A 14,612-nucleotide genomic window follows, 5' to 3' on the forward strand; every position below is an offset into this window, starting at 1 on the left:
TCGGACACACCATTACGCTGTGGTGTTCCGGGTGGCGTGAGTTGCGAAACTATTCCACAATTTTTCAAATGTACACCAAACTCGTAACTCAAATATTCTCCTCCACGATCAGATCGTAGGAATTTTATTTTCTTGTTACGATGATTTTCAACTTCACTCTGAAATTCTTTGAACTTTTCAAATGTTTCAGACTTGTGTTTCATTAAGTAGATATACCCATATCTGCTTAAGTCATCTGTGAAGGTGAGAAAATAACGATATCCGCCACGAGCCTCAGTGTTCATCGGGCCACATACATCTGTATGTATGATTTCCAACAAATCTGTTGCTCTCTCCATAGTACCGGAGAATGGTGTTTTTGTCATCTTACCCATAAGGCACGGTTCGCAAGTACCAAGTGATTCATAATCAAGTGGTTCCAAAAGCCCATAAGTATGGAGTTTCTTCATGCGCTTTATACCGATATGACCCAAACGGCAGTGCCACAAATAAGTTGCACTATCATTATCAACTCTGCATCTTTTGGCTTCAACAGTATGAATATGTGTGTCACTACTATCGAGATTCAATAAAAATAGACCACTCTTTAAGGGTGCATGACCATAAAAGATATTACTCATATAAATGGAACAACCATTATTCTCAGATTTAAATGAATAACTGTATCGCATCAAACAAGATCCAGATATAATGTTCATGCTTAACGCTGGCACCAAATAACAATTATTTAGGTCTAATATTAATCCCGAAGGTAGATGTAGAGGTAGCGTGCCGACTGCGATCACATCGACTTTGGAACCGTTTCCCACGCGCATCGTCACCTCGTCCTTAGCCAATCTTCGCTTAATCCGTAGTCCCTGTTTCGAGTTGCAAATATTAGCAACAGAACCAGTATCAAATACCCAGGTGCTACTGCGAGCATTAGTAAGGTACACATCAATAACATGTATATCACATATACCTTTGTTCACCTTGCCATCCTTCTTATCCGCCAAATACTTGGGGCAGTTCCGCTTCCAGTGACCAGTCTGCTTGCAGTAGAAGAACTCAGTTTCAGGCTTAGGTCCAGGTTTGGGTTTTTTCTCTTGAGTAGCAACTTGCTTGCTGTTCTTTTTGAAGTTCCCCTTCTTCTTCCCTTTGCCCTTTTTCTTGAAACTAGTGGTCTTGTTGACCATCAACACTTGATGCTCCTTCTTGATTTCTACCTCCGCAGCTTTCAGCATTGCGAAGAGCTCGGGAATAGTCTTATTCATCCCTTGCATATTATAGTTCATCACGAAGCTCTTGTAGCTTGGTGGCAGTGATTGGAGAATTCTGTCAATGACGCAATCATATGGAAGATTAACTCCCAATTGAATCAAGTGATTATTATACCCAGACATTTTGAGTATATGCTCATTGACAGAACTGTTCTCCTCCATCTTGCAGCTATAGAACTTATTGGAGACTTCATATCTCTCAATCCGGGCATTTGCTTGAAATATTAACTTCAACTCCTGGAACATCTCATATGCTCCATGACGTTCAAAACGTCGTTGAAGTCCCGATTCTAAGCTGTAAAGCATGGCACACTGAACTATCGAGTAGTCATCAGCTTTGCTCTACCAGACGTTCATAACATCTGGTGTTGCTCCAGCAGCAGGCCTGGCACCCAGCGGTGCTTCCAGGACGTAATTCTTCTGTGGAGCAATGAGGATAATCCTCAAGTTACGGACCCAGTCCATGTAATTGCTACCATCATCTTTCAACTTTGCTTTCTCAAGGAACGCATTAAAATTCAACGGAACAACAGCACGAGCCATCTATCTACAATCAAGCATAAACAAGCAAGATACTATCAGGTACTAAGTTTCATGATAAATTTAGGTTCAATTAATTTACTTAAAGAACTCCCACTTAGATAGACATCCCTCTAATCCTCTAAGTGATTACGTGATCCAAATCAACTAAACCATGTCCGATCATCACGTGAGATGGAGTAGTTTCATTGGTGAACATCACTATGTTGATCATATCTACTATATGATTCACGCTCGACCTTTCGGTCTCCGTGTTCCGAGGCCATATCTGTATATGCTTGGCTCGTCAAGTATAACCTGAGTATTCCACGTGTGCAACTGCTTTGCACCCGTTGTATTTGAACGTAGAGCCTATCACACCCGATTATCACGTGGTGTCTCAGCACGAAGAACTTTCGCAATGGTGCATACTCAGGGAGAACACTTCTTGATAATTAGTGAGAGATCATCTTATAATGTTACCGTCAATCAAAGCAAGATAAGATGCATAAAAGATAAACATCACATGCAATCAATATAAGTGATATGATATGGCCATCATCATCTTGTGCTTGTGATCTCCATCTTCGAAGCACCGTCGTGATCACCATCGTCACCGGCGCGACACCTTGATCTCCATCGTAGCATCGTTGTCGTCTCGCCAATCTTATGCTTCCATGACTATCGCTACCGCTTAGTGATAAAGTAAAGCATTACAGCGCGATTGCATTGCATACAATAAAGCGACAACCATATGGCTCCTGCCAGTTGCCGATAACTCGGTTACAAAACATGATCATCTCATACAATAAAATTTAGCATCATGTCTTGACCATATCACATCACAACATGCCCTGCAAAAACAAGTTAGACGTCCTCTACTTTGTTGTTGCAAGTTTTACGTGGCTGCTACGGGCTTAAGCAAGAACCAATCTTACCTACGCATCAAAACCACAACGATAGTTTGTCAAGTTGGTGTTGTTTTAACCTTCGCAAGGACCGGGCGTAGCCACACTCGGTTCAACTAAAGTTGGAGAAACTGTCACCCGCAAGCCACCTATGTGCAAAGCACGTCGGGAGAACCGGTCTCGCGTAAGCGTACGCGTAATGTCGGGCCGGGCCGCTTCGTCCAACAATACCGCCGAACCAAAGTATGACATGCTGGTAAGCAGTATGACTTATATCGCCCACAACTCACTTGTGTTCTACTCGTGCATATAACATCAACATATAAAACCTAGGCTCTAATACCACTGTTGGGGAACGTAGTAATTTCAAAAAAAATTCTACGCACACGCAAGATCATGGTGATGCATAGCAACAAGAGGGGAGAGTGTGATCTACGTACCCTTGTAGACCGACAGCGGAAGCGTTAGCACAACGCGGTTGATGTAGTCGTACGTCTTCACGGCCCGACCGATCAAGCACCGAAACTATGGCACCTCCGAGTTTTAGCACACGTTCAGCTCGATGACGATCCCTGGACTCCGATCCAGCAAAGTGTCGAGGAAGAGTTCCGTCAGCACGACGGCGTGGTGACGATCTTGATGTACTACCGTCGCAGGGCTTCGCCTAAGCACCGCTACAATATTATCGAGGATTATGGTGGAAGGGGGCATCGCACACGGCTAAGAATATGATCACGTGGATCAACTTGTGTGTCTAGGGGTGCCCCCTGCCCCCGTATATAAAGGATCAAGGGGAGGAGGCCGGCCGGGCCCTATGGTGCGCCAAGGAGGAGTCCCCCTCCTAGTAGGAGTAGGACTCCTACTAGGAGGGGGAAAGAAGTGGGGAGGGAGAAGGAAAGGGGGGCGCCGCCCCCCCTCTCCTAGTCCAATTAGGACCAGGGGGGAGGAGGCGCGCGGCCCACCTTTGGCTGCCCCTCTCTCTATCCACTAAGGCCCATATGGCCCATTACTCCTCCCGGGGGGGGTTTCGGTAACCCTCCGGCTCTCTGTTTTCTCCAAAATCACCCGGAACACTTCCGGTGTCCGAATATAGCCGTCCAATATATCAATCTTTATGTCTCGACCATTTCGAGACTCCTCATCATGTCCGTGAACACATCCGGGACTCCAAACTAACTTCGGTACATCAAAACTCATAAACTCATAATATAACTGTCATCGAAACCTTAAGCGTGCGGACCCTACGGGTTCGAGAACAATGTAGACATGACCGAGACACGTCTCCGGTCAATAACCAATAGCGGAACCTGGATGCTCATATTGGCTCCTACATATTCTACGAAGATCTTTATCGGTCAGACCGCATAACAACATACATTGTTCCCTTTGTCATCGGTATGTTACTTGCCCGAGATTCGATCGTCGGTATCTCAATACCTAGTTCAATCTCGTTACCGGCAAGTCTCTTTACTCGTTCCGTAATACATGATCTCGCAACTAACTCATTAGTTGCAATGCTTGCAAGGCTTATGTGATGTGCATTATCGAGAGGGCCCAGAGATACCTCTCCGACAATCGGAGTGACAAATCCTAATCTCGAAATACGCCAACCCGACATGTACCTTTGGAGACACCTATAGAGCACTTTTATAATCACTCGTTTACGTTGTGACGTTTGGTAGCACACAAAGTGTTCCTCCGGCAAACGGGGGTTGCATAATCTCATAGTCATAGGAACATGTATAAGTCATGAAGAAAGCAATAGCAACATACTAAATGATCGGTTGCTAAGCTAATGGAATGGGTCATGTCAATCAGATCATTCACCTAATGATGTGATCCCGTTAATCAAATAACAACTCTTTGTTCATGGTTAGGAAACATAACCATCTTTGATTAACGAGCTAGTCAAGTAGAGGCATACTAGTGACACTCTGTTTGTCTATGTATTCACACATGTATTATGTTTCCGGTTAATACAATTCTAGCATGAATAATAAACATTTATCATGATATAAGGAAATAAATAATAACTTTATTATTGCCTCTAGGGCATATTTCCTTCACGGACAACTGTCAAGTCTCAAGCACTTGTGGATTTTATCAATGACTGGACTGAGCTACAGATGCCTGAGGAGAAGCCGGATAGCACATATTGGACTATTCACTTCGATGGATCCAGGCAGTTGGAAGGCTGTGGGCTGGAGTTATTTTGACTTCCCCACGAGGTGATATTTTTTTATGTTTTAAGGTTGATGTTCCCTTGTACTAACAATGCAGCTGAGTATGAGGCCTTGATCCATGGTCTTCGGATGGCTAAGGAGATGAATTTAAGCCGGGTGAGGTGTTTTGGTGACTCAGATTTGGTGGCTCAGCAAGTGTCAGGCACTTGGGATTCTAAGGACCCACTCATGGCAGCTTACCACCGTGAGGTTGATGCTATTGCTGGTCATTTCAAAGGTTATCAAGTGGAACATGTTGATCGCAGGAAAAATGAGGCGGCCGATGCTTTGAGCCGGTTAGGGTCCCAGCGTAAGCCAGTACCACCTAATGTTTTCCTTGATATTCTGCATAACCCTTCAGTCAAATTGCCTACAGAGGAAGATCTTGCTATTCCTGACCCGGAGGCGCAGCTGGTGGCGGCTCTTCATGTTATTCCTGATTGGACAGTACCATATTTGGCTTATATGACACGGGGTGAGTTACCTGAAGATGAAACTTTGGCTAGGCAGATAACTTGGCGGTCTACGTCAATGACTATTGTCAATGGAGAGTTGCATCGCTGCAGTGTCACAGGGGTGTTTCAACATTGTGTTTCTCCCGAGGAAGGTCGTGAGATTCTACGAGAGATTCATGAAGGAGATTATGGTCATCATGCCAACTCTAAGTCTCTCATATCCAAGGCTTTCTGTCATGGGTTTTATTGGCTGACGGCTCATGCCGATGCAGAGGATTTGGTTAGTAAATGTGATGGTTGTCAGAAATTTTCAAGATGAGCTCATGTGCCGGCTCAAGAATTGAGGATGATTCCAATCACGCCGTTTGCAGTCTAGGGGCTGGATATGATTGGGCCTTTCAAAAGGTCCAAAGATAAAAAGACCCACCTTTTAGTGGTGATTGAAAAATTCACAAAGTGGGTTGAGGCAGAGCCGGTCAATAAGTGTGACGCGACAACAGCGGTTCAGTTCATCAAAAAGGTGATTTTCTGTTTTAGTTATCCTCACAACATTATAAATGATATGGCACTAATCTATCCAAGGGTGCTATGAAAGAATTCTATCAACGAGAGCATATTTGTCTTGATGTATCATCAGTGGCTCACCCCAGTCCAATGGCCAAGCTGAAAGAGCCAATCAAGAAATTTTGAGAGGCATCAAACCCCGGCTTATGGTCCCTTTGCAGAGGACACCGGGTTGTTGGGTGGAGGAATTGCCCTCAGTGCTATGGAGTATCAATACTACCCCCAACAGATCTATGGGTTACACGCCTTTCTTCATGGTCTATGGAGCAGAGGTGGTTCTCCCTAGTGACATCCGTCACAACTCGCCCCGCGTGGCGGCTTATGTTGAAGCTGATAATGAAAAATCACGTCAAGGTGCCATTGACCTATTGGATGAGGAGCGTGACCTTGCGGCGGCTCGTTCGGTGATTTACCAGCAAGATCTGTGTCGCTATCATAGCCGCCGGGTTAAAACCAGAACCTTACAAAAGGAGATTTGGTGGTCCGGCTTATCCAGGATCAAACTGACATGCACAAGTTATCCCCACCTTGGGAAGGGCCCTTTGTGGCCAGCAAAAATCTGAACAACGGGTCATACTACCTCATCGATGTTCGAGACCACAAGGACTCACGCACGTGAGGAGGAGACCCATCGGCCGTGGAATATTGCTCATCTTCGGCCTTATTACACCTGAGCCACCGGCTCTTGTGACGTACATACTTTGTCAATGTATATATTTTGATGAATATAATAAAGTCAGCATCCCTGATAATTCAGGGCCTTTGTCGTTTCATTTCTGAGAATATGAGTCTTTATTGTCACTTCATACGATCACTTGGGGACTTCCTGCTTATTGAGCATAGCTATGACTACCCTCTTGATCCGGCTTGTACGCCATGATTACAAAATACTTGGGGGATTCCTGCTCATTGAGCATAGCTATGACTACCCTATTAATCCGGCTTATACACCTGGAATGAAATATTACTTGGGGGCTCCTGTTAATGAACAGAGCTTTGTTGTCCCTTGTAATAGGCTTGGACGCCAGGTGTATTCACCAAAAAACCGGGTTATCCTGCCTTTGTTTGCCTGCCACTCCGACCAAGTAATCCTGGAATGACTCACCATACTCTTGACAATCAATCTTATAAAGACCCTGAATTTGTCAAGGTTAAAACGGCGATTGGTCATGTGAGGTCCGGCTTACGGGTTTGAATTAAGGTTTAATTCAGCAGTTGTGCGGCCCTTGAATAGCACTTGATATTGAGGCTTGGCAGCCTATGAATGCATTGTTTTTCTGCTTTATATTTGCTTTGAATAATTTTTGAGATTCATCTTCTGTTGTCATGTTAATATATGGTTGAAAACTGATTAGGGCCACATTGCCTTATGGTTCATATATGAATCTATCCGGAGTTTTATTAACCCGGCCTGGTTTTGGACTTTAACTCGCCAGTGTATGATGATTATGTGCTTAGAGTGTTGTGCTCTAAGTTTTGGGATGTTACCCCTTGCTGCATATGGCATGATAAGCCGACGGTATGAATAAATTGAAGAGGGCATTGTGCTCTCAGTCTTTGGGCTGTTACCCTTACTGCACGACGTATGATAAGCCGGCAGTATGAACAAATATCACAGGTATGATATTTATTTTGCTGTGATTATATGAGGTTTTGATAAACCGGCCCTGGTTATGGACTATTTTGTCATCAGTGGTTTTTTATATGGGGTATTGTGACCTGCCCTGGGGTAAACCGCCAGGGCACTTGTTATCTGCTTATGTGCAAGAAAAATGATAAGCATGGTTTGCATAATTGATGATATTATCAGCATAAGTGGCAGATCTTCAAATGATGGATCAGCAGTGTTATGCAAATAAACACGCACAATGGTGTGACAAGATCAGGATTGTTTAACTAGCCTCTTACAAGGCATCTGACGGCCCAAAAGGATAAGTGTTTTTTGAGACATAGCATCCAAATGCTATGACTGGTAAATCGGCTCATGAATTAAGACTTCTAGTCTTGGCGGGTCGAAGCCTTCGGGTCATCCTGCGCTTCTTCTTCTTCTTCTTGATTACCCATTGGCTGGAAGTCAGGCGTGGCCCAGTTGATACAAGTCAAAGCTCTAAATACAACCTCATCATCTATAAGATTTGATGGATCAAGTCAGAAGCGAAGGTATGCTTACGAGTCGGCGGGATGAGATCCACCTCTTGATGAACCGACGCCTTCACCTTCTTGTTATCAGCATCATAAGCTGTCTGATATTGGGATAGGTCTGTGTCTTCAGCTAGTTTTCTTGCTACTGGACTCATTTCCCTCGCTATTTTTGCAAAGTCATCAACGCTGAAGGGAGACCCGTCTTCTTTTACACTAGGGCAGCCATTAGCCAAATCTTCTGGATCAAGATCTACTTGCCATGCCTTTGCCCAGCTTAGGGAAGCCATGGCGCCGGCTCTGGCGGCTGATCGCTTTAAATCCTCAATCCTTTGGGGCAGCACCGACAGCTTTTCCAGTGTTTCCTTAATGAGGGAGGGCACCAGAGATTGTCCGTTGATCACCAGTGTATAGCTGCTCTACCAGAGTATATACAGCCTTGAGCTTGATGCGCATGTCTGAACCCAACTTGGTGCTTCGGGAGCCTACATCAGTAAAATTATGGATAAACCGGCAGATGACTATGATATACTGTTGGTGCAAAGGAAAGTATTTTTAGTTACTTACCGAAGATGGCCAATGTCATGCTGTTGATTTGATGTTTTACACTGGACAACTCATGAGTTAACGGTTTAAGGGCTGCTTCGGCATCCTCCGTTCTTTTTAATAGAGCTACTTTCTCGGTCTCCCAGACGGTTCTATCAGTACTGAAGTTTTGTTTCAACTGCTCAATGTTTTCCAATGCAGTCTTCAGCTCTGATTTGGCTTTTGAAGTCTCAAATTGTTGTGTTTGGATATTGGCCCTTAGATCTTTGACTTGGGATTCCTTCTCGTTTAGTTCAGCCTGCGACATGAATAAACATGGAAGGCATTATGATCATGATTATTTTTGAAGTCCCAAGCACAATACAAGTATTTTCCTTGGCACTTGGGGGCTAATGCCTATTGCTCTTTTCAAGACAAGTTTATATGATGACCCGGGCAAAATGATATGATCTGGTTTATAAAGGCTACATACTTCGATTTTATTTTCATCCATGGGAATAAGTCCCGGTTTATTCATGTTGATTAAACCAGCCCTTGGGGGCTACAGGTACAAAGTTGATCATTGCTAATTAAAGTCCCGGCTTAACTTGATAGTTTAAGCCGGCCCTTGGGGGCTACTAGTTTTGATCTTCATCTATTTATGACTATCTAAAAGTCTACAGTATATGCAATTCTATCATATTCTATAGACTTGGCGGCTAATAGAGATACATTTATGAAGAGGATTGTGCTGGATTACCTCAAAGCGCTCCTTCATTAGGTTGACCAGGCCGGCTTCGAAATCATGGCTGGTGAGTGAATCTCTTGAGCACTAAATTGAGCATAGCCTTCCAAGTCAACTTTCCATTTTCCCTTGTCAACAACAGAGAACTCCTCCTTGGCGCTATGCTTGGACAGGGCAATGTGGTTGCCTAGGGCCTGATAAGCCGTCCCAGTAATCATTATATCATCAGATTCCTTAGCCGGATGAGCAGGACTGGGCGTTTTATCATTTTCTGGATAAACATCCATGGATCTTGGGTAACAGGGTGGTCTTCTGGAGGGGGATCATCCACAGCAGTTTCTGACACTTGATGCAAAGTTTTAGATGCGACTGTTTCTCCAATTCAGCAGTCTTGGATTCTTCAGCCGGTTTGTCAATTTTCTGTTTCTTGCTGGGTTTGGCTATCCCACTGAGAAGAAAGCATAAGGCAGAGTTAATATGACAGTTAAAAGAGCAAAGTGGATAGATTTAACACTCTTACCCAGGCACGGTCTTGAAAGCCGAGATTTGAGTCCTAGTCGAGTCACCGGAGGAGGAATGAGATGTTCCCTGGTAGTTTGAGTCAGACGGGTTAAGAGGTTGACGAAAAAGACCCGCCTTGGGATAAGCTAAGTCAGAAATATTTGAAACCTCCGGTCGACTCTTGCGAGGTGCTGGTGTGTTGGGTAAGCCGGAGGAAAGGACTCCTCCGCCGCTATTCCGGGTTGTGCGGCGAGCTTCATGTTGCTGCTTCTTCAAAATAAAGTTGGGATCCAAATAAGCTAAAGGATGAGAAAACCTTACTTTCAGGCTTGCTTGATGAACTTTCTGTCTTGGCAAAGGTTCAAAGTCAGAGGAAAGGATAGTTACCTCTTCAGCATTGGCTTGGCTTCCTTCCGCATCATCCTGATAGCAATCATTATCAATAAGACGTACAAAAAATGAGCCAAGGGAGTCAAGTGTTACCTCCGACTCATCATTATCATCCAAGTCAAATAACTCGGACGGATTGGACTTCTTCTTGGCAGGCTTTTTTGTAGCCTTGGTCTTGATCCGGGGCTTCTTGGCCGGCTTATCCTGCGGTTTCTTAGTCCAAAATGGAGAATCGGCCTGCAAAAAATTAAATGGGTATGAAAAGGCAATATGGATGAAGGTATGATTCAATCGCGAAATTGGTTAAAAGCTTACAGTTGGCGGTTTGTTCAGAACGCATAAAGGATTCAATCCAACTTTACTGCAGTCTTCTAAGCTCTCGTTTAACAGAGATTTGGTCATGTTATTGATGTCTTTCTCAGTCAATTCAATCTAGCAGTGGCGTTGAGGATCTTTTAACTCGCCGGTGTATTCATACATTAAGCCGGGACGGCGGCTTAAGGGCAAGACTCTCCAGGCGACCCAACACCGAACCAGATCAATTCCAGTCAGGCCGTTGGCCATCAAGGCCCGGATCTTTGAAAAAACTGGCATATACTTCTTCCGTTCTGTTGTACTGATGCGGTCTGGAAGAGGGTGCCTGTTGCTAAGCCAGCTGGCGCGATAACCCGGCAGAGGATTTTCCCCTTACGGATAAGTATCTTTGTAATAAAACCAGGTTTGGTTCCAGTCTCTGGGATGACTGGGCAGAGTGGTGGCTGGGAAAGTGGCTTCTTTTCGTCGCTGTATAGAAATGCCACCAAGCTCTAGGCTGGGCCAGTCTATGAACTCATTCTGCCAGTTTAAGTAATAAAATTCCCTTAATAGGTCTACGGTGGGCTCCTGTTGAAGGTACACCTCGCAAAATACTTGGAAGTTGCAGATGTTTGAAACGGAATTTGGTCCAATGTCTTGTGGATGGAGCTTGAAAAAGTGTAGCACATCACGAAAGAATTTTGAGCCGGGCTGAAGCCCCGGAGCATATGATCAGTGAAGACAATAATTTCACCATCCTTGGGCTCAAGAGGAGTTTCAGTGCCTGGGACCCTCCAATGAATGAGATACTTTTTAGCCAAGACACCTGTTTGAACATATTCATTCAAGTCTTCCTCGGTGACCCAGGAAACAACCCAGTTGCACGCAGTGACAGTCTTGCCCATTTTGATGAAGGCTTGAAAGAAAGAAATATTGTTGGTTTAAGATTAAAGTTGCTGAGTCGGACCGTTGATTCAAAAGTAAAGTGCTATAAGCGGCGGATGTGTTAAGCCGGAAGATGAACAGTAAAGTACGCGGATATTCATATTGGCGACTTAAAAGGGGACTAATGGTACCTGCCGGGTTAAGGATTATGCTGTTAAACTGGAAGGATTATGCTATTAAGCCGGCCAGAGTTCAAAGGATGAATGAGTAAGCATGGTTAAACCGTAGAATATTACCAGGTTATACAGGTTAGGAAGCACATGATGGCGGCTTAAAACGGGACTTAATGTTATATGGCAGATCAGGGTTTATGATATAAGCTGCCATGGCAGTTATGATGCTTCAAATTTATTAGTGAAAGTTTTGCTAAGTGATGGACAAACAGATTTCAATGACTTGAGCAATAATTTTGGATCTACAACAGTTCAGAAAAAGCAGTAAAAATCTAAACCTAAGGTGGCGGCAGCAGAAAAGTTTGTGTGCTCTGATGAGATTTTCTATGGAGAGGAGGTATTCTGATGTTAAAAACGAATGCTAAACTGCTACTGCACAAGTTTCATACCATGTTCAGATCAAAAGCTACTCGAGCTAAAGGAGAAAACGAAGAACGTCGAAGAACACCGATGAACAAGGATAACCCTAATGCAGATCTGAGGTATAAGGAGATGAATACTTATGGATGCAGATGGACTGCGGTGGAGCGCCGGCGTTCTCTGGACTCATCAGGTTGATGCAGCGGCCTGAGTTGGTGCAACGGACGGAGGACGGCGACGGCGGATCTCGAGCCTGCAGAGGAGTCGCGAGAGGAAGACGAAGACGAGGAGGCAAGGGGGAAAATGAAAAGGACCCCCGTCCCTATTTATAAGAGGATGGATACAGGGCATGCGCGGGAATTGAGGAGGCCGAAATCATCATGTGGCTATATGGACGCCTCGATTTTTGGGATGATCATTAAGATAAGGATCAGTTAAAGATGTTTTGGGCCTCGTGCAAAATTAATGTGAAATGACGTCATGGCGGGTTAAGGAGGTTCTGTGAGCTGACGTCATGGCAGGTTACAGCAAATTTGTTAAAATGACGATGTAAGATTTTGACAAGTCGGGTACTGAAGATTGATGTGAACAAGTTCAAATCAACCTGGGGCCTAATGTTGGGGATATAACTACTGGGTATGAACCGCCCAGGAGGGGCCGGGTCATACCACTGGCGACTCATCAGTGAAGATGGCGGGTCATAGCAAGCCTATTGACGGCCCAAGACCCAGAGGCGACTTGAGGCCCAAGAGGATGAACCGCCACATGTATAACTTGTATTGTAAGGCAAGCTTAGTTAGTCACCGACCTAGACACGTAGTGTATGAGCCGGCCGGGACTCTGTAAGCCGCCGGGCATCAACCTGTGTATATAAAGGGGTGACCCGGCGACGGGTTAACTTAAGAAACAACAAGTTGAAAACTAGGTCAAGCGTATTCGCTCCCTGGTAATCAAAACCCAAGCAATACAACCCCAAACTGGAGTAGGCCTTTACCTCCACTGCGAGGGGCTGAACCAGTATAAACTCCATGTGTCCTTTGTCCCGATTAACCCCTTTAAGCTAACCTAGTTGCGATGGCTCCACGACTAAGTCCTTCCGCTAGGACATCTGCCGTGTAAGTCCACGACATTGTGGTTTAGCAAGAAACCTAAGCTGTCATTTCTTAAAGTTTGGGGTTGCGACACTTATGTCAAAAGGCTTCAGCCTGATAAGCTCGAACCCAAATCGGAGAAGTGCATCTTCATAGGATACCCTAAGGAAACAATTGGGTATACCTTCTACCATAGATCTGAAGGCAAGATCTTTGTTGCCGAGAATGGAACCTTTCTAGAGAAGGAGTTTCTCTCGAAAGAAGTGAGTGGGAGGAAAGTAGAACTTGATGAGGTAATTGTACCTTCTCTCGAATTGGAAAGTAGCACACCAGTGAAATCCGTTCCTGTGATGCCTACACCAACTAGAGAGGAAGCTAATGGTGATGATCATGAAACTTCAGATCAAGTTACTACTGGACCTCGTAGGTCGAACAAAGCACGTTCCGCACCAAAGTGGTACGGTAATCCTATCCTGGAAGTCATGTTATTAGACCATGGCGAACCTACGAACTATGAAGAAGGTATGATGAGCCCAGATTCCGACAGATGGTTTGAGGCCATGAAATTTGAGATAGGATCCATGTATGAGAACAAAGTGTGGACTTTGGTGGACTTGCCCAATGATCGACAAGCCATTGAGAATAAATGGATCTTCAAGAGGAAGACGAACACTGATGGTAGTGTTGGTCGCATGGCGATGTGAACTATGGGTTTTAATCACCTGGTGATGTAAACTATTCATGTTAATCACATGGCGATGTGAACTAGATTATTGACTCTAGTGCAAGTGGGAGACTAAAGGAAATATGCCCTAGAGGCAATAATAAAGTTGTTATTTTATATTTCCTTATTCATGGTAAATGTTTATTATTCATGCTAGGATTGTATTGATCGGAAACCTAAATACATGTGTGAATAAATAGACAAACATTGAGTCCCTAGTGAGCCTCTACTTGACTAGCTTGTTGATCAAAGATGGTTAAGGTTTCCTGACCATGGACATGAGTTATCATTTGATAACGGGATCACATCATTAAGAGAATGATGTGATGGACAAGACCCATCCGTTAGCTTAGCATATTGATCGTTCAGTTTTATTGCTATTGCTTTCTTCATGTCAAATACATATTCCTTCGACTATGAGATTATGCAACTCCCGAATACCGGAGAAATGCCTTGTGTGCTATCAAATGTCACAACAAAACTGGGTGATCATAAAGATGCTCTACGGGCATCTCCGAAGGTGTTTGTTGGGTTGCCATAGATCGAGATTAGGATTTGTCACTCCGAGTATTGGAGAGGTATCTCTGGGCCCTCTCGGTAATGCACATCATGAGTAGCCTTGCAGGCAAAGTGACTAATGAGTTAGTTGTAGGATGATGTATTACGGAACGAGTAAAGAGACTTGCCGGTAATGATATTGAACTAGGTATGAAGATACTGACGATCGAATCTCGGGAAAGTAACATACCGATGGATAAAGGGAATAATGTATGTTGTCATAACGGTTCGACCGATAAA

The 14,612-nt window shown here is 44.3% G+C and overlaps 1 protein-coding gene across 1 annotated transcript; it reads right to left on the reverse strand.

Annotated features, from left to right (window-relative positions):
• Nucleotides 1–9,600: 9,600 nt before the first annotated feature.
• Nucleotides 9,601–10,629, reverse strand: LOC147971837 (uncharacterized). The gene is made up of 4 exons (XM_087524145.1): nt 10,543–10,629; nt 10,006–10,464; nt 9,857–9,924; nt 9,601–9,784 (listed from the first exon to the last, which is right to left on the reverse strand). Exons 1-4 carry the CDS (start codon nt 10,627–10,629, stop codon nt 9,601–9,603), a joined length of 798 nt encoding a protein of 265 aa, XP_087380271.1.
• Nucleotides 10,630–14,612: the final 3,983 nt, after the last annotated feature.

This window comes from Triticum urartu, chromosome 5A (genome assembly GCF_056163025.1).
Source record: "Triticum urartu cultivar PI428250 chromosome 5A, HENAU_Tu73, whole genome shotgun sequence".
Taxonomy (NCBI): Eukaryota; Viridiplantae; Streptophyta; class Magnoliopsida; order Poales; family Poaceae; genus Triticum; species Triticum urartu.